This window comes from Pectinophora gossypiella, chromosome 25, assembly GCF_024362695.1.
Source record: "Pectinophora gossypiella chromosome 25, ilPecGoss1.1, whole genome shotgun sequence".
NCBI classification, from domain to species: Eukaryota; Metazoa; Arthropoda; class Insecta; order Lepidoptera; family Gelechiidae; genus Pectinophora; species Pectinophora gossypiella.
This window is the reverse complement of record NC_065428.1, coordinates 4,916,457-4,937,304: the sequence shown is the minus strand read 5'-3', so window position 1 is coordinate 4,937,304 and position 20,848 is coordinate 4,916,457. Positions and strand designations below refer to the sequence as shown.

Sequence of the window (20,848 nt, the reverse complement as noted above, 5' to 3'; positions counted from 1 at the left end):
GCAAACCCATCAAAAGGGAAAAAAGTCCTTGCCAATATAATAATATTAAAATTCCATCAAAATTACTTCTATAAATTATTAGCGGTCTCCGTGGTCCAGTGGGTAAGCGTTAGGCTCACGCTCCGGAAGTCCCGGGTTCAAGTCTCGGTGGAGAAATATCACAAAAACTACTTTGAGATCTCTAGTTTGATTAGGACATTACAGGCTGATCATCTGATTGTCTGGTGGTTGGTTGAAGATGATTCCACAGTCGTTGTTTTTCACTTGTCTAGATAACATTGCTATTCTATCAGATGTTCTCGTAAATGCACCTGCTACACGTGTTTATCGTTCATCTACTCTCGAAATACAAATCGCAATGTGAGATTTGATGATGATTGTGATATCAAATTTTATAACTTTCTATCTCACGAGAATGAAAGTCGGCTCTAAACTTTTATGGTAGCAAGTAGTATGAGAACAATTTATCATTACTACGCGTTGAATCCATCATAAAAATATGATATCAAATCATATCAAGTTAGTTGCGAGAACATATAAAATACAAAAGGTGGTAAAATATTTTCCATAACAGTGTTCAGTCCGGTCAATAAAGGGGTTGTAGAGTGCATGAGACGGATCCTAAGGTTTTTCTTCAGCAATTTGTTCAGGGTGTTCAGGGAGCTAACATACTAAACTCCCTAAACACCCTATAATTTGTGAAGCAAAGCATATTATAATTTGTGATATATTATGAGTGGAGGGGCGCCTACCCAGTCACCACCCGAGCGTATAAACCAAGCAGCGATCTCTGTTCCTGTGAAGATATCGGCGAGGAAACACTTTCGCGTGGCCAACTGATATGTTTGCTTACCCTAATTGTAACCCTCGTTTGTTTAAATAGTTGGTTTGCTCCATTATAAATAATTGACGTGTTTCTGATTTTGGTTTTATTTAAAAAAAATATAATCTTTTGTCATTTACAAGATATCATCACAGGAAAAACCATCAGCAGATTTCTAAGGTAGAACTATCCATCAAACTAACTACTACCGATCACGACCGACCGACCGATACTAACTATCGATTTGTATCCTCAATTGTGTCATTACCACCCGTAGATTAAAGTGTCTTCAAGGTCCTTTGTGGTATTAGCCTTCATGCGTGCCTTCCAAAAGTCTAGCAATTAAAAGACTTGAGGCGTGTTACTGTACCTTATTAAATATCGAAAGATAAATTAAACGTAGACATCATTAGTCAAAAGGCGGATGCAAAGATTGCGTGGCATATGAGACGCATGCCTCGTGTTTTGATAGTTGATGGTAGGGCTGACAGAGGAAGACCGAGAAGGACTTACGATGACCAAATTGGAGATATCCTTAGAAAAGGTTTAATACTCTGAACTGGCGTGCGTGTATGAAGCGATTGATGAATGTGGAGGAAGCAAGAAAAGTGTGCCAGGATCGAAGCAAATGGAATTCTATAGTCTCTGCTTACTCCGATGGGAAATAGGCGTGAGTTAATGATGATGAGCCTCGCGTTTTGTGTACCTTCATATTCGTGGAAAGTCACGTTTAACACCTAGAAAGGCGTGCAGGGCACATGCCTCGCATTGTTAGTTTACAAATAAGCAAGCTCCACGTTTAATATTAAGTAAGTATATCTATTAACACATTCATGCTAACAACGTAGGTATACGTCGAAAATCAATCTAAGTGATGTAGCACATCGTTTTATCACGCCGAAATAAAAACATGAGTAAAGCGTAGAACGTACAAGAACGTTGGATATCCGTATAAAAATCATAAAACTACGTACTAGCGCCACACCATATCTAAATCTCGGACTTGTAGCGCCACTGGAAATGTGTTTTATTTCATGATGATTCCCAGTCACTCACACAGTTACAAGTACCCACACCACAAACGCACAACGTCATCACACGGTGACCTTTGTACGCGCCGCCATACTGTCAGTGAGGCTGTTGCGCTCGCAGCGGGAACACGACGCAAACCAATTACGCGCGAAATCACCGTCGTAAGTAAACATTAATTTTCTCGATGTTTTTGTGTATTGTAAGATATATTTCGGTAATAATTTTGATCTACTATCATATAATTTTCATTAATTTTATTGTTTTAGATGGAAAGTAAGAGGAAATCTAAAAAAAGACGACCCAAAGGAAAAGACAAAAATGAGACCTGCAATAGAAAAAATACGACGAAATCTATTGAAATGGACACGGTAAGTTATTTTTTATTTATAAGAACTAGGCAGGTAACTATCTAAATATACAATTTTGTGATAAACAATTTAGGTGTCAGTTATTGGGTTCTTGTGAGCTGATAAATCCTACTAATATTATAAATCTGAAAATTTGTTTGCTACGTTTTTACGCCTAAACCGCTGGTGCAAAATTTCATGGAATTCCATGAAATTTTAATAATAATAATAATATAGTTTATTGTCAACAGTAACAATAACAATTGCACATAGATAGACCATATCCCGAAAAAAACATAGGATACTTTTTATCCCGGGAAACTAAAGGCAGGGCAGGAATTCGACATGGGCGAACGTTATAGCGGGGTAATAGCTAATCCTACTATTATTGAAAGTTTATTTGTTTCTTTGTTTGTTATTCTTTCATGCCTAAACGGCTTAACGGATTTGAATGAAATTTTGAACATAAATTGGTAATGTTTTGAAGAAGAACATAGTATACTTTTTATCTCGGGAAACAATAAGGTTCTCGCGGGATTCCGATGTGAGTGAATGTAGTCGCGGGGCAGAAGCTATAGTTTTAAATAATTTTACTTTCTGCAGGAGGAGAAACGACCACAACGGACGAACAAGGCTTCAATGAAAATGTTTGAAGATAATGTCTCATCACGGCAAAGTACACCAGACCCATTTAGCGACGATGGAGAGTATGGCTCCGATGAAGAATATGATCCTGCCTCTGACGATTCAGACAGTAGTGTTGTTAGTGATTTGGAATTTTGTTGCAGACGCACTAAACCATCTTTGGGGAGCAGTTCTGAGTCTGAAGCTGGTACAGATAATGACGATGATAACGAAACCGATTCGTTTTCGAAAGCTTCAAGTAATAGCAGTATTTTTGATTCTCATCGCCGCCGCCGTTTAGCTCTTAAACGTTCCCATTCAACCACTTCAAACAATGGCACAAACAAACCTAAAACAAAACAGGCGAAAGTTGAACATGCTGATGACAGTGCAGACACAATTTTTTTGCATTCAGAAACTTTAAGGAACAACTTGGGTGATATAAAAGTTTTAGAAATCTCATCTTTGCTTCCTGACCCGACAGAAATAGAAAATATGTCAATTTGTACGAGAAATCAGTCACCTCTGGCATCGCCGCCGCCACCGGATCCGGTTGAAGCTGAAAGAAATGACTCACCTGCGTCGCCTCCGCCACCGGATTCGGTTGAAGCTGAAAGAAATGACTCACCTGCGTCGCCGCCGCCACCGGATCCGGTTGAAGCTGAAAGAAATGACTCACCTGGTTCGCCGCCGCCACCGGATCCGGTTGAAGCTGAAAGAAATGACTCACCTGGTTTGCCGCCGCCACCGGATCCGGTTGAAGCTAAAAAAAATGACTCACCTGGGTCGCCGCCGCCACCGGATCCGGTTGAAGCTGAAAGAAATGACTCACCTGCGTCGCCGCCGCCACCGGATCCGGTTGAAGCTGAAAGAAATGACTCACCTGCGTCGCCGCCGCCACCGGATCCGGTTGAAGCTGAAAGAAATGACTCACCTGCGTCGCCGCCGCCACCGGATCCGGTTGAAGCTGAAAGAAATGACTCACCTGCGTCGCCGCCGCCACCGGATCCGGTTGAAGCTGAAAGAAATGACTCACCTGCGTCGCCGCCGCCACCGGATCCGGTTGAAGCTGAAAGAAATAACTCACCTGCGTCGCCGCCGCCACCGGATCCGGTTGAAGCTGAAAGAAATGACTCACCTGCGTCGCCGTCGCCACCGGATCTGGTTGAAGGTGAAAGAAATGACTCACCTGCGTCGCCGCCGCCACCGAATCTGGTTGAAGCTGAAAGAAATAACTCGCCCCGTGCGTCACTATTGCCATCAAGATCTGAAGATGCCCAAAGAAATAATCCGACCGGAATCCCGGAAGAGGGTAATGTTAGACAGTCTGGTAACGACATTGAAGCTCCAAATGACTGGGAAACTACAAAAGCGGATATACCGTTATTTAAATTTGATGCCCTTTCTGCGGGTGCTCAATTTAATGTCGGTCCAGGTACGACGGTCTTAGATGTTTTTCATAAAACGTTCCCACCTAATATTATTGACTATATTGTAACATGCACTACTAACGCCTATGGAAAAGCACTTTGTTTGTCAAAAAGACCAGCAACCAGGAATACACGTCATTACAATTTAAAGACACGAACCAAGAAGTCCGTAAGTTTCTCGGTTTGTGTTTGCTTATGGGTCAAATAAAAATTCCCCAAAAACGAAAGCATTTTACATACAGTGATCCACTGTATTACCACCCAATATTTTCTTTTATAATGTCAGCAAGAAGATTCGAACAAATTCTAAGATGCCTATGTGCATCAGATTTAACAGCAAAAGGAAAAGAAAAAAATTTGAATTTTATTGAAATGCTGTGTAAGAACTTCAGAGATTGTTATAAGCCATACAGAGATCTCAGTTTGGATGAATCTCTGCTCTTATTCCGGGGTCGACTATCATTCCGGCAATACATAAAAAGCAAAAAAGCCCGTTATGGCATAAAATTCTACGAACTGATATCATCAGATGGTTATGTTCTAAATTTAATGATGTATGCCGGAAAAGACGCTGAAAACGAGGTTCAGAAAGGAAAAAAAACCGAAAAGCTTGTGCATCATCTCATGAAACCATATTTGCTCAAAGGAGAAAAATAATAAAAACAAACATAACCTTTAGTGTTTTATTGACTGAATAATACCTAAAAACTACATAACAATGCTTAAGTACTGAAAAATAACGAAACGTATATTATGTACGTCCTTGTTCATTAAAAAAATAAACTTGATGCAATGTTTTGTAGCACTACATGAATAACCGTTAACGTACATAAGCGTCCCTTTGTATTAAAAACGTGTATTAGCAATTTCTTACAGCAGAACGTAAACATACGTTAACGTACACGTGCGTTTCGGTATTACTAGCTAATATGAAAACTATGCTCTGAAACACAGCGTACACCAACGTTACCGTGATAAAACGTTGTTACATAAGCACAAAATTTAAAAAACCTTTTTGTGACACAACGGTTATAAACGTTAACGTTTATACACGTTCTAGTATTTCTGGCGAGTGTATTAACTAAACTAGAAAGCACAACGTATATTCACGGTACCGTGATAAGACGTGGCTACTTATTCAATAGATAAAATACATGTTTAGTGGCACAACGCCTATAAACGTTGACGTGTTATGACGTTAGGTCTTTAATAGACAAGCAAAATGTTTAGGAACTATGCTGGAACGTATATATACGTTGACGTATAATTACGTTCTTTTTGTAATTCAGGGTGCAATCTTTATTTTGTGTGACAAAACGTATGTATACGTTGACGTTATACAACGTTAGTGTGAAGATGTATGTATGATAATTATTTTATATTTCTCGGGACGTGTATGAACGTCGTTTAATTTTGTATGGAAAGACCATGCGCAACGCCTCATCTGACGGACTTAGTGGGATGCTTGCATGAACGTGTTAACAGACCTATTTACAACTCGGTCTTTCCTCAAGCACGCTAAACATTTGAGCAAAACAAGTTAATGTATATTTTGATGATTTCGACGAATATACTAATTTAGGTTGTAAGGAAAATTGGGCACTATCTAACTAGATCCAGGTACCAACTGACTTCACCTGAATACCGTGGTTTGTGTAAACGGTAAAGTTTTAGCTGCGAATATTAACTACAGCTGTCTGTTACAATGTAGTGTAATGCGTCTCATTCTAGGAGTTTGGTCTAGTGGACTTTTGTTAAATCTTCCCTTGTCATCAGCCCTGATGGGTTATTGAGCCTCAACCCAGGACATACAGAAAGATATGCCTCATACTCGCATCACTTTTTAAGACCCTATCTTGGTTACAAATATTTCACTCGTCATCAACCCTGGTATCAGGGTTATTACTAAGGCTCAATGCAGACCATACAGAATGATATTCTACAGAATTTTATACTCGCATCACTTTTTAAGACCCTATCTTGGTTATTATTATTGCGTATGGCAGACAAAAGTAAAATATCCTGCGTGGATCATATATCCAGCTTAAGCTCCCCTAAACAAGTCTCTGCCGCATCCGTCACACAATTCAGCCCGGTTATACCACCTGGGAACCGGTGCAGAGGGCACTCGTTCAACATGTGAGATATGGTTTGATCCGGATGACCATTTACAGTTTGGTACCCTATCTTGGTCATAAATAATATATTTTACTACAAAGCCATATTAGGACTCCTGTCCTCCGCCTCTGAATAGTATTGATAGTTACTGCTGCTCTCTATCAGGTTCCAGGTTACAGTCCCTGTGACTTGACTCTTCCGTCCTGCATTGCCGTACCGATGGCTCCCATCTTCGCCTCTGCAACCGTTGAGGTCTTCACCCGTACCCTGGACAAGGGTTCTACGTTCGAGCATATCATACTACCAACATAATATTACCAAAATAATGACGTCATGCCCTGCTGGAGTAAATTAGAGATAAAGTTGAGGCGCCGTTTCAAAATACAGATTTTGTGTTGAGTTCGAGGAAGACCTTGAGGTTGCCTCAACTGCCTCAAAATTTGAATTAGCATCTTACTCGTAGAATAAGGATTTTAGTGTCGAAATTTAAAGTGAGTCCGAGTTCTGCCATCGTTATACTCCCTAGTTCGCTTCAGTGTGCAAGAATGCCGTTACAGTTAGCAAGCCGACGAATAGTCAGAGTGCTAACTTCAACTTTTGCCTGTTTATGACTGTTACTCACGATTGAACGTGTCAGCAAACACGTAGTACCGGGGTAATCATGTTGTGTTACCGCTCGAATGGCCATTCAATTTATACTGCGCTGTGTTGAGTGTTTTAATCGAGATTGGGTATAATTTTAGTACATTAGCTTAGAACTAGGTTGGTATTGCAAGATTTTAAGGTCTGCTCACGTGACGTAGGGACTTTATGTTTATTCACAAGTCTTATATTAGGTAATATATCAATGAATAACATTTCTAATCCCAATTCTCATTCAATTCAGATATATGCATCTTTCATCTATGTTTTTGGGTATAAATCATGACACTTTTTACATTGTTTTCAGTTTATGCGGTTATTATAATAATTAAAACACATAATAACGGGTTCTTACCGCGTTTAAAATAGGGATATGAGACTCCCGAAATTATGGATCTACCTACTCCACTCCAATCTCATCAGTCATCCCGTGATCATGGCACTTGCAACAGAGTCGAAATATTGGGAGTCTCATATCCTTATTTTAAACGCGGTAAGAACCCGTGTTTTAATGATGACACTTTTAATTACACTCAGGCACAACATCTTCCACCCAATATTATCCTGGTTAAAATAAAGACAAGGAATAAAAGTAGCAACATAATTCAATATATAATGTGATTCAAATATCAAGCAACAGTTATTTGCTTGTTTCTGCCATTACATTGTATTTTTGAATAATTATGCCCGACTAATTAGATGAATTGATTCGATGTGGCCGAAATAAGTAGTTTTTATTCTCATTAATTATCAAATAAGTATGAGTGACACATTGCATGCCCTAAACTATACATGATTTATGCATGGCTAATTTAATTACTTATAAATAAACTCTACGACCTTACAATTAAGTAAACAAAATGAATTGCACCACAGAAGTTACATTAATTAGAAAACTATTTTTATAACAACTTTACTCAAGTATTTCAGTTTCGTACAAGTTTAATTCTTTTTACGTCAGCATGTAATAACTTGGAACGATTTATGGATAACGCTAATAATTGTTATGGTAAAATATTTTTATAGTAACATATACAAACACGTGCTATATGTATTAGATGTGGAGTAATATAAATGTGAACAGTAATGAAGGTACCTAACCGTCCGTCTTTATTTAATGCATGATAGGCAAGCACTTAATCGCAATCTTACCATATTAATGGCGGCTAAATAATAACTCTGAGGGTTGCTGAGGTTGATCATCTACCAAACAACCCACACGATAGAAGCAGAAATCGAAAAGCCATTAACCTATGGGCATTGTGATTTAGTTGATCAACCTTTTGGTGACAGATTTTTAACTGTCATTTGGTATGGGTAGTCATTAGGAAGCCATGGAAGAGCTTGCCTCTCATCGCAAGATCGCAGGTTCGAATCCTAGCACGGACCTAAACCAATGATTTTCAAATTCATGTTTGGATCACAAAGGTTATCACGTGCTAAGCGATGAAGGAAAAGATCGTGAGGAAACCCACATTGAATGAAGCATGTGACTTAACTTGTATTGGGCTGGTTATCCCTTGGTGGGTTGGAAGGTCAGACAGGCAGTCGCTTCTGTAAACCGGACCTGTCAAATCTTCAGGTTAGGTAAGCAGACCCTGTGAAAATGGGATCACAGGAATAGGAAGATGATGATTGATGATGTTAGGGTGGCCATTGTACAGTCACGGGCAATATAATGTACCCACTTTAAGACTCTGTCGCACTAACATATTTGACATTTAGCGAGACTTACAGTTAAATTTATCAAAAAAGTTAATGTGACATGGTACCAAAGTGTATTAATGCTCGTTACCGTACATACTTAGTTGTTGTACTGAACATTTTATATACATTGCACCTAGTTATGATTTATTAAGGTTTCCTTTTAATGTTCGTTATAATACACATTTTCTTATTGAACAAGTTTTTGAACTGAAATCCGAAAAGTAATTTCGTAGGATTAAACTTTGCTAATGATATAAGTAACGATGCGTTAGTAGAACTAACTACACGTAATTAAACACTACAAAAAGTAAATTAAGCATTTAGTAAGTATCATCATCATCAGCCCATTAATGTCCCCACTGCTGGGGCACGGGCCTTCCCTATGGATAGATAGGGAGATCGGGCCTTGAACAATCACGCGGGCCCGGATTGATGGTTATTAACGACTGCTTATGCAGCCGGGACCAACGGCTTAACGTGCCTTCCGAAGCACGGAAGAGCTCGAGATGAAAACTTTTTTTTGTGGTCACCCATCCTATGACCGGCCTTTGCGAAAGTTGCTTAACTTCAACAATCGCAGACTGAGCACGTTTACCGCTGCGCCACCGAGCTCCTCACTCTAGTTAGTATATAAACAGCCTATTAGGTACGTTCCACTGCTGGGCACAGGTCTGTCGCAAGGCTCTTCGGCACACGGTTCCTTGGGGCTGTGATTTAGTAAGACCCTTATTTGTATTCTTAAGTCTATACATACGAAACCCACCGGGCTAAGCAGAGATTATAGAGTTACATTTGGTTCCCAGTTCCACCCTGACACACTTCTCTTTCTTCTTCCACATTCATCAATCGTTTCATAAACGCACGCCGGTTCAGAGTAGATTTTTGTGATATGTCCCCACCGGGATTCGAACCCGGGGCCTCCGGATCGTGAGCCCAACGCTCAACCACTGGACCACGGAGGCCGTTATCTCTACTACCCCATAGGGATATAGTCTAGTCGTGAGCTTATGATTTATGTTCCAATCCATAATCAACTAACACATTGAAACTTTAAATAAAACAATACAATACAAATACATTTTATTGCACCAAAATAAAAAGAAATAATTACAAAAAGTCTCTAAAACAAAAAAAAACAAAACAAATTAAAACTAAAAACAAAACAATGTATCGCCATAATGCTACACGCATTATTACGCTTCCTAAAGTTTCCCTAAAACAACGTACGAAAATGCAACAGCAATAATGTTGTAATTTGTACGTGTCTACACAGTAAACAGTGGTCGCGTGTGTGTATGTAAATTGCTACGCATGACTGTCCAAAATGTTAGTAAAAAACAGGCGAAGGGATGACGTGGCATTTGAAAATGAAGGTTCCGTATATCGAACAAAAGAGTAACAACTGCGTGCAACGTTTTTGCACAAAATATATTTTGTTGTTATTAAAAATTTTGAGCACACTTAAACGAGGTGTCTTAGTTTATTTTACTGGATGACAGCCCTCAGCGCTCCCCACTTGTCCAGCCTAGTAGTGTATCCAAATGACAAACCATAACAAAAAAATAGAAAAGTTTATTGCATTATGATTAAGTAATAGATTTAATTTTGTTATATTATGCTGAATCGATAAGAATCTTCTTCTCTTGACTTCAAAGGACAGTCAATTTTCTAGGTATTACTTCCTAATCATGATGTACCAACCTGCCTGCGCTAAAACGGTGCTTAGACTACACTCAAACCACCTTACAAATAAAAAAAAATAAACCAGGGATGAACGTTGGTTCAAGTATTTAACAACCAAGCAAAATTGAATCCAATTATCATACAATTCGAGTGAACTTTGCTTGGCTGTCAAATACTTAAACCCATGTTCATCCCTGGTTTATTTTTATTTGTTATGTGGTAAAGTTGCCTGGAAGAAAATGTTACCTAGCAATGAGGCTACCTATACGCTTACCTATTTCTATTTCTCTTTTGCGTTATATTTTTGATTTCTTGTATTTTCTGTGTGTGAAATAAATGTATTTGTCATGTTATCTTTCAATTTTTTTTTTTTACCTTTTTCCTCACCTTATGGTTGTCTGGAAGAAATCGCTTTAAGCGATAAGGCCGCCATTTGCCATGTACTTAGTTAAGAGACTTTTTGTAATTATTTCTTTTTATTTTGGTGCAATAAAGTGTATTTGTATTGTATTGTATTGTATTGTTATGTATATCAACGACCTGGTAACACGCGTAGCCATCATGATTTAACGCCGGTTAACACAGTACGTCAACCACAGTAGTAATTATCCTCCGGCCTCCAAGGCCCAGTAGTTTGAGCGTTGGGCTCACGATCCGGGAGTCCGAAGATCCCATCCCAGAGGGGACACATCACGAAGATCACTTTGTGATCCCTACTTTGGTTATAGAACATCACAGGCTTATCACTTGATTGTCCGAAAGAAAGATGATCCGTGCTTCGGAAAGCACGTTAAGCCATTGGTCCCCGTTACTACTTACTGATGTAAGTTATTAGTCGTAACATGAGTCAGGTCAGGGAGGGACCTTTGGCTTTGGCGGCTCAATAGTAACTCTGATGCCAGGGTTGATGGAGTTGGTAACCCACCTCACAATCCATGCGATAGAAGAAGAAGAAGTAGTAATTATCACAAACCCTACTTAACACGTTGAGTGCCATAACGGACACCATGTGTCTGACAGCATACTTTCCCCTGACGCTTCACTAATAAATCGAGAATTATCCAAAAATCGTTGAGGAGTTTTTTCGCAAATATTGTCAGGAAATAACTCAAAAATTACGGGCGTCTTACAGAAACGACGATTTACTTATTATTTTCCGAGATGTCATATGGCAGACACCAGTGTCCGTCGCGGCCTGCGCGAACGTCCAACCGTATGTTCTTGCGCCGACGCCGAGCGGACAACGCTGTCGGTCCCCCTGATATACTATTTACAAGTACGTAGTTAAAATAAAATAAGTAATGTTTTATTATCCATTTAACAGAGTAAAGACCAAAAAATAATGTCTAACTAACTATAACCTATTGAACGATATAAAATACTTTCTTTATGTACCTACAACATTTTTGAAAACATCTTCTTGAAATGTCCATAAATTCTAAGTCACTTAGTTTTTTTTTGTGCCAAGGGGTCAGATTGTACCGTGAGGCCACGCGGGTCACTTGCCGTAGTAAAAACAGTCGAAACTCTGGCCGACGGCCGCCTAGAGGCTTTCGAAGTGATCGTGGGCATGCGGATACACCGTGACCGACGCGGCCTCCTGGACCCGACATACTGGCGGTCACATGGTGTCCGCTGCGGCTCACTGAACTAAACATGGTTTCTAGTATGGCACTCAACGTGTTAATAACGATAGTGGATCATCATCATCACTAATTTAAGAGCCACGCTCTTGTCGGTGTAGCATTCTCCATGCTACATTTTAAGGGAAAAATTGATAAGTGACTTACTTCTTGCCTTTCGCCCCGCAGTACTCTCTGATGCGAGTGGGATGGCGCCCAGAGAAGTCAAAGCCGTACTAGGACTCTCTCTTCTGCCTCTGGATAGTACTGACAGTTACTGCAGCTCTCTGTCAGGTAACAGTCCCTATGACTTGCCCTTTCTGTCCTGCATTACGGTACTGATGGCTCCCGTCTCCGCCTCTGCAACCGTTGAGGTCTTCTCACGTATCCCTGGGAAAAGGTTTTACATCATACTCCGCAGGTCTAGGACAGTGGATCACAAAGTTTATTCATAATCATAATCATTTATTTGCTTAAAAAATGGTATTTTAACATGGTAAAAAGTGTAAATAAGTACATCATGTTTTGCTTATAAAAATAGGCATGATGAAAATATTTTTGTGTCTCCCAAAATATTTTCTTAAACCTTGTGCCTACTGAACCCTAAAAATAAATACGAGACTCGTGCCTCGCCCCGGGCAATAGTCGAAAGCTTTGTATGAAGCTGCGATAGTTTTTGCTGCGTAAAGTTAAAATTATAAGTTAGTTTAGACATGATTTCATTTGTTTGTTTGACTGTTTGAAATAAATACTATGAAATTAAAGCATTCATTAATAATGAAGCCATGGTAACCTACTCGTAGTTCGGAGAACGACTTACTTACATCTTAGTATCACGGGTTTGAATCCCTACTCACGCTATAAACCACTGAATTACATAATTTGTATCACGTGTGTTGGACATGTTAAGCCAATAGTCTGGGCTAGGTACTAGCCGAAACACCTCCACCAACCCGCAATGGAGCAGCGTAGTGGAGAAGTTGATGATTTCCTTATCTAGGAAGTCTGTAACATCATATGTTTTCATTTGCAAATACCATTAAATAGCTTTGTTTTAATTGAATTTGTAAGCATTCATTGTATTTATAGTTGTTGGTACTCCGAATTAATAAAATAAATAAATAAAATTTTTATAATAATTGTAATTGATTTACTTAAACTACTTCACCATCTCCCCAAGCGTTGCCCCGTTTTCACGAAGTCCGCTTACCTAACCTAAAAATTAGACATTTTACTTAAAACATTTCTTGAAGCCAAACTTTTTTAAACAAACAAAAATGTAAACCATTTGTTACAACAAATCGTATTAAAAAATCTCAATAAATTTAAAAGTAATGACAGTGTTCATCGAGTTGTGATCCAGATAGTTAGAGGGCGTTAACGAATTAATCTTAATCTGAAAAAGTTACGTTTGCATCGAAATAGAGGTGGAGTGTTCCAATGAGCTTGAATACTAGAGAGGCAAAGTCGTCTTGAAATTGTAATCAGAACTTAGAGACTAGGATAATATTTGAACCGTGACTGAACAACACAATTAAACTATATTACAGCGAGTAAAATAAGTGAGCCATCTATTGGTTGTAATAAGCGCGCTGTCCACCCATCCGCTCGCTATAGCTTTTGTACACTGATCTTTTTGTATGTACCTATCACAATAATATGTACTTACATCATCACCCTAGCATTATCCTGTTTTTCACAGGTTCTGTTCACCTAACCTGAATATTTAACAGGTCCAGTTTTTTACAGAAGCGACTGCCTTCCAACCCGCGAAGGGAAAACCAGCCCAATACAGCTCATAGAAAATGCATTTCTCGGGAATGTGGGTTTCTTCACGATGTTTTCCGTCACCGCTGAGCACGTGATAATAATTTATGATCCAAACATGAATTCGGAAACAAATTCTGCAATCATTGGTTTAGGCCTGTGCTGGATTCGAACCTGGGACCTCAAAGTGAGAGGCAAGCGTTCTACCAACTGAGCTAATATTGTGATTTTAACTAAGTACTTAGTTACCGGATTTTGAAAAAAGAACGGGTATTTTGCTACCAAAAATAATGTAAATGGCATGACGTATTCATATACCTAATAACTTGTAAAATGAATATCATTGGTTTGCTGTATAAAACATAATCTTAATGCAAAGTTAGTAATCATACGGAAACCATGATTGATTTAGATTTAATTGCTGTTACGTAAGTTGAATTTCAACTTAATATGTTGTATAGTGGAATACTTAAGTTTAGCATAGTTTACTTAGTATCAATACAGCTACAGTGGAAACTGCGGAAGCGCCTTTTTGACAAATCACATTCTTACGTGATTTCATTCATCTACAGCCCATTAACGTCCTCACTGCTGGGGCACGGGCCTTCCTTATGAATGGATAGGGAGATCACGCGGGCCCAGTGCGGATTGATGGTTATTAATGACTGCTAATGCAGCCGGGCCTAACGGCTTAACGTGCCTTCCGAAGCACGGAGGAGCTCGAGATGAAAACTTTTTTTTGCGGTCACCCATCCTCAATCATTTTAAATTTCGAAATTCTCATTCCATTTCACAATTTATTTTATTCTACTCTGACTCTTCATCCTCGACTTAGTTAAGAGTGACATCTATATTGCTTAACTGTATTCGTGTCCACTATCTTTAACTGTGATGTAAGTGTCCATTGCACCTTATTTTCTTAATATTGTATTCTATTATTATCGTTCAACTGTGACTTTAAGTTCCTGTTTGTGAAGTGCCAATTATAATGTGTTTACTGTTCGACTCCTGTCTTACTACTGCGTACTCCTGGCGTACTACTCTGCCGGCACGTAGGGACTCCGGGCGTCCACCTCCAACTGTTGTGCCGCAGAACGGTAACTCTGCTCCCCGCCAGCGGCTGAGCTAGGTTTACCTCACCCCCCCCCCCCCTTCATTCTTACTTTACTCTTCAAACGTCGCCCGTCACACACACACATATGCGTATGTGAAAAACAATGTCTTTTGTATGTAGTGTCCGAGGTGTACCAGAAATGAGCGTCGCACCTTACATTTTTCAACCCTAAATTAACCCTGTTGTTGTAAATAGTACCGGGAAAGTTCAGTACTAGCTAATTGCTGAAATTTGATCATACTACGCTGAAAGTTCACCGAAAATTGCGTCAGCTGAGCAAACTCTTCCTAAAGTTTTGTTAGGTAGCTCTGCTATCAATTAGCCGTTGGTATTACGTTTTACCAAAATATCGTGATGAATCATGAATTATAATGACTGTATATTTTTACCCGACTGCTAAAGGAGGAGGGGTAATGTTTTTCCTAGTGTTAATGACGGCCTCTAGTTAGTCACTTTGCTATATGGACTACATGAGGCCAACCTAAGTACGGTCGCGAGTACATGTATACACCTTGAAACTTTGTCACATTAACATTTTTTACAAATTAAACTGTAAGTCTCATTAAATGTCAAATATGATAGTGCGATAGGGTTCTAAGGTGGGTACATGATATTGCTCGTGACTGTACCTACCCACACCTCACCGAACTTTCTGTTGTACCCAAATAGGTGGTCGATAAGCCGAAATACAACGGGTGAATCTCAAAATTTCAAGTTTGGTGGCGAAATTTCATATTATTTTTTCGTGAAAAATTGGGTTCCGACATGAAAAAGATCCAAAAGAATCCTCGGTTCCGACACGAAAAAGGAATTTTTCAATTCCCAATTTCCCCAATTTTTCACGAAAAAATTATATGACAGTCGCCACCAAACTTGACACATTTTGATATTCACCCAAACGCATTCTATATAGGTGTTTCCTACACCCTAATTTACGAGGGACTTTCCAGGATGCGTCCTTTAAAATAAGTATAGATGGCACTGTACAGTTTTGCCTTCGTTTTCGTCCTAATTTCATTGATAACACACATAATGTAAGTAAATATGTAAATAAATATTATGGTTGTTGTAGTCATCAGAGTCTGCATTCATTTTGTCTTCGAACAGGGGTTCTTTTTTACTGTCCTTTGAATTATCATCCCCAAATTTTTCGTGTTTTCTACGCTTGAAATCTTTAAAATAGTCTTTAAAGCCAACCTTCTTCGCCATAGTCTTCATGTTGCCGAACTTAGTTCTAAGGACTTTGGCTGAGCGCTTCTGTGGACTCAGCTTATTGTAGGAATTTGCAATTCTGAACCAAGCATCATTCTTGAGTTCAATGGCCTTGCTACTTAGGTCCTTGGAGAAGACATGCTTCTTCTCCTTCTTGACACACTGCAGCAGGAGCCCACACTCTTGTGGGAAGAAGTTCAAAGAGCGGGTAATTTGTTTCTCTCATGTTCATCTCCTTCTTCAGATTCAACACCTTCATCCCAGTATTTTGCAAAGCTGTTAGATATTAGTGAGTCTTTAATTACGTGCGGCCCTCTGTCCCGAGTCCGGAGCTTGGCTTCACGCCCTGCCTTCGCCGCACGTGGGCACGCTCTTGGACGATAACACCCTGAGGATAGGAGTTGCCCTTCGGCTGGGGTGTAGAATGTGTGAGCCACATACATGCCGCTGTGGTAAGCCGGTTGGCTCTGATGGGCGGCACGGCCTCGCTTGCCTAAAGTGCGCGGGAAGACACCCCCGGCATCATGCGCTGAATGATGTCATCCGCCGTGCACTGGCGTCGATCGACGTGCCGTGCAAGTTGGAACCGCCGGGTCTAAGCCGTACAGACGGTAAGAGGCCTGGTGGGCTCACGCTCATACCCTGGGAGAGGGGGCGCGCTTTATTGTGGGACGCCACCTGTGCTTGCACGTTTGCAGCAACGCACCTGCCCCGTACTACTCGAACCGCAGGGGCAGCTGCCGAGTGGGCTGCTAGCCAAAAGCTGGCGAAATACGGGGACTTAACGCGGACCCACGATTTTGTCCCTTTTGCCGTCGAGACTTCGGGTGTGTGGTGCTCGGCGGCCAAGGATTTTATTCGTGTTTTGGGGAGGCGCTTGAGGGACCGCGGTAGTGACCCCCGCGCCAGCTCGTTCCTGGTTCAACAGGTTTCCTTGGCAATAGTGCGCGGTAACGCGGCCAGTATAATGGGCACCTTTGAACCGGGTACGAGAGGGGGCGGTATTTTAGACTGACTCACTAGTCATAGTTTGTGTTATAATTTTAAATGTTTTAATTATTCGTAATTTTAAGCGACAAATTGTATAAATATTTACGTTGAATAAATGATTCTGTAAACTGAAAAAAAAAAAAAATTTGGGGTCTTTAATTATTAATTATTGCGATTAGTGTATTATTATGTATGTATTATTGTATATGCTTGTACACGGTATCTGCCCTCTCCTCGTTAATCTTTCACTCTCACAGGCCTACTGGAAGAAATTTCTGTTAGAAATAAGTTGTGCCTTTTGTCTCTTTTCGTGTTGTCATTTTGTGTTTCTATGTTATCCTGTGTACAATAAAGTACTAAACAAATAAATAAATAAATAAAATAATTCTTGTCTTGTTTTTGGGTATAAATATTGACCCTTGTTATTACACCCAGATAACACAATACATCTTCCATTCATTATTATTTTGATGAAAATAAAGAGAAGCAATATATATTATATAGCAACAAATTTCTATACCATATCTGATCCAAATATCAAGCAACATTTATTTTTATATATGCTTCTGCCATTAAATTATATTTTTGATATACCCGAGTGATGAGAAAATAAAATAAATAAAAATAAAGTTAAATCTGTACAACGCCATCTATATTGTTTCTAAGGAACGTAGTCTGAAAAGTCTCTCATTCGAGCAGAATAGCCACTGCACTGAATACACGTATAAATCAAATAGGTACCCAGAACTAAACCAGGAATAATCAAGCTTTTAGTTTCGCGAAAGCTCAGGCGACCTTTACAATTAGACTCAATTATACCACCAAAACGAATGGCGTATCAAAAGATCACTCCACCGAGCTTAATTACCTTCACTGACAAATTTAATGTGTTCCAAACACGCGAGACATTCCGTGGTTGGTACTTTTGAGGTTATAGAGTCAGCGGGGTGACGGGCGGAGCGGCCTTTGTGGTGCAATGGTTTGGTAAAGTGTCTTCAGAAGCGAGTCGTTCAGAAGGGCGTAGACCGTAGATCATAAGTAGTTTTTTCTTCTTTTAACACTTTTTATATTATTATATAATTTGCACCACTATGAGGGTGACATTTTCTTATAGAAAAAAACCCTTTTCAAAAAAAGAAAAACTGAGTACCAACACATCAACGAACTGTTATTAATTGAATCTTATTCTTCTTCTCTCGAGTGGGTTGTGAGGTGGATTACCAACCTCATCAACCCTGGTGTCAGGGTTACTATTGAACTGCCAAAGACCCCTGACATGAGGTACTTAAAAATAATTACAAAAATACTTATCTGTATAAAAATAAGCATTTTCCGTTCGTTATTTTCCGTTCTCTCTCGCTCGTCTCTTAGCCACAATTTAACTGTACTAGAGCATACTTTATCGTGGCTTTTTACAATAACTTGTAGTTAAAACTTCCCACGGGAGTAAGCAGAGCGAAAAGTTTCAACCCATTTTTTAAAGATTTTATTAGAATTGCAACCGTGAAGTTTGGATGCGGCACTTACTCGGCCATATATCTTCATGCATATTAAAAGTGTTTTTTACAAAACGAAGACAAAGATGAAATAGGATTAAAATAATTGATAGTTTGTGCCACGAAAGAACTCACGGGGCCGCGGTGCTACTGTCGCTATTTCTGCATAGAATTATTATGCCTTGTCAATTAGTTTCATTAAAATATAGTTACATTAAAATGTACGTGGCGCATATTGTTTTTTTATAAGTACCTAGTTATCTTTAGTCATTGTTTTGAAATATCACTGTTAATATTTTAGGTGAATTTATAAGGTTTAACTATTTGAACGGATAGTTTGTCTACAAGTGAAATATGAATAATTATAAAATATTGGCCACGATATCTGCAGACACCTCCTAATTTAATTTTAAGTTATACCCATCATTTTCTTATCCACCGTTAAGTTACATAAATCTTTTAACGACTGAATTTGAATTCATATTTGGATCATAGATAATTGAAATCACGTGGTTTATAGAATTTGTGGCCGGTTATAGTTATATTACAATAGGCTTGGTACGGTTACGAGCATTAATATGTATACACTTTGGTACCAAGTCACATTAACTTTTGTACTCAAACGTACTCGTAGCTGGCGAGTAGCATTACTATGCACCTCTGCCTCCTCAACTCCCAAAGGGGTTTTGGGTATCTACAGTTGATGTTAAATAAATATCAAAATTACCCGCTCCATCTCTTTATTGTTCCATACAACAATCCATAACAAAATGTTAAACAAATGCGCGCTCTACATAGCTACGTTGCTGACCTTGCATTGTTATTTGTTCGTCGTATTGTTATTTGTATTGTTCTGACGATTCTACTCACACAACCTTTCTAGATCACAAGATCGCGAGGCTAGTATCGTTAATGTATGTATTTATAATTGATTAACATCAAATGTCTGCTTATCAATTAATTCATACGATCGCTAGCTGTGTATGCTTGTGTTACTAACACCAAAGTGGTTACTAAGTATGTTATTATGTTATGTTAAAACATATCATACACCAATGCCCATCACTATAGGTGCTGGTGTAGTTGTCATCATCAATTCGGTTGCATTATCCCGTTTTTTTTTCACAAGGTCCGTTCACCTAACCTGAAGATTTGACAGGACTGTTTTTTTACAGAAGCGACTGCCTGTCTGATGGTGTAGTTGTGAAAATTATTATCAGCATGTCATCTTAAGATCGCGAGTTTGAATCCCGTTGTAGATTATTCACTGGAAACTCTTTATAGAACATTCATTAAGTTTAAGTAGAAATCTTAAATAACTGTCTTTTAATTGTATATTGCGCAATAACCCGACAGAATTAAGTTGACAGGACACGTTAAACGGGTTGCATACTAGCGAGATAGCAATTTTTAAATTAAAAGCTATCAATCGTCCGTCCCTTTCCTTTTCAGCGGGATAAGAAAATGACAGGTATAACTAAAAGTAAAATTAGTTAGTGTCTACAGTAGTCAGCTCCATTGATTCAGGACTTCAGTAATGTCCTTTTATCTGTCTATCAAACAATCAATATTTTTTTATTCCATATATATCATAATTATAAAAGTTACAAACGGATACAATAAGAAATTCTATCTATTAGTAATATATTGGTGCTGATTCCTGTACTCACCGTCTAATTTTATTTTAAGTTATACCTGTCATTTTCTTGTCTACCAAAAGACATAGACGGTTAATCGACAAGAATAAAATTTATGTAACACACGTCAAATTTGGGCAGAAAAAAAAGCCCTTCCAATATTTTATACTGGCCAATAATCCGACTGAATTAAGTTGATATCACACATCAAACGGGTTACGTATGAGCGAGATGTCTATTTTATTTGCCCGGGTTATTTTCATTTAAAATTAACAGTTGTCATTCATCCGTCCCTTTTCTTTACGGCGGATAAGAAAATGACAGATAAGTATAACTTAAAATAAAATTAGGATGTGTCTGCATGAGTCGGGGCAAGTCTATCTATTAGAATAAACCACCTGCTAACATATTTTATAATTATGTAAACGGTTCCTTTACGCGTGTGCATTTCTCGCGGCCATTAACCTCTAAAATAGGGTATTACTCATGTTAGAGTTCACCTCATTTTTTTTTTTTTGACGTGACTTATTGTAGATTTGCCGCAGATAGTTGGCCGGAGCACCTCATGGAAATGATGACATTATTATAATTATAGAAGAAGATG

The 20,848-nt window shown here is 38.9% G+C and overlaps 1 protein-coding gene across 14 annotated transcripts; it reads left to right on the top strand.

Annotated features, from left to right (window-relative positions):
* The first annotated feature begins 1,843 nt into the window (after window positions 1–1,843).
* Window positions 1,844–4,859, top strand: LOC126378087 (uncharacterized). Of its 14 annotated transcripts, none has more exons than XM_050026244.1 (6): window positions 1,844–2,016; window positions 2,122–2,223; window positions 2,806–3,403; window positions 3,455–3,556; window positions 3,608–3,862; window positions 3,965–4,859. In XM_050026244.1, the coding sequence occupies exons 1-6, from the start codon at window positions 1,858–1,860 to the stop codon at window positions 4,462–4,464; spliced, it is 1,716 nt and encodes a 571-aa protein (XP_049882201.1). In that variant the 5' UTR covers window positions 1,844–1,857; the 3' UTR covers window positions 4,465–4,859. The 14 variants fall into 14 exon arrangements, with proteins under 14 accessions (XP_049882201.1, XP_049882198.1, XP_049882195.1 ...); XM_050026241.1 differs by having other exon boundaries at window positions 3,914–4,859; XM_050026238.1 differs by having other exon boundaries at window positions 3,608–3,997; window positions 4,049–4,859.
* Window positions 4,860–20,848: the final 15,989 nt, after the last annotated feature.

Bases quoted from the DNA above. Each gene is read 5' to 3' on its own strand.
- LOC126378087 (XM_050026236.1), top strand. From the start codon at position 1,858: ATGATGATTCCCAGTCACTCACACAGTTACAAGTACCCACACCACAAA. The intron at 2,017-2,121 runs GTAAGTAAACAT...TTATTGTTTTAG, and splicing joins TTACGCGCGAAATCACCGTC to ATGGAAAGTAAGAGGAAATC. The intron at 2,224-2,805 runs GTAAGTTATTTT...TACTTTCTGCAG, and splicing joins AATCTATTGAAATGGACACG to GAGGAGAAACGACCACAACG.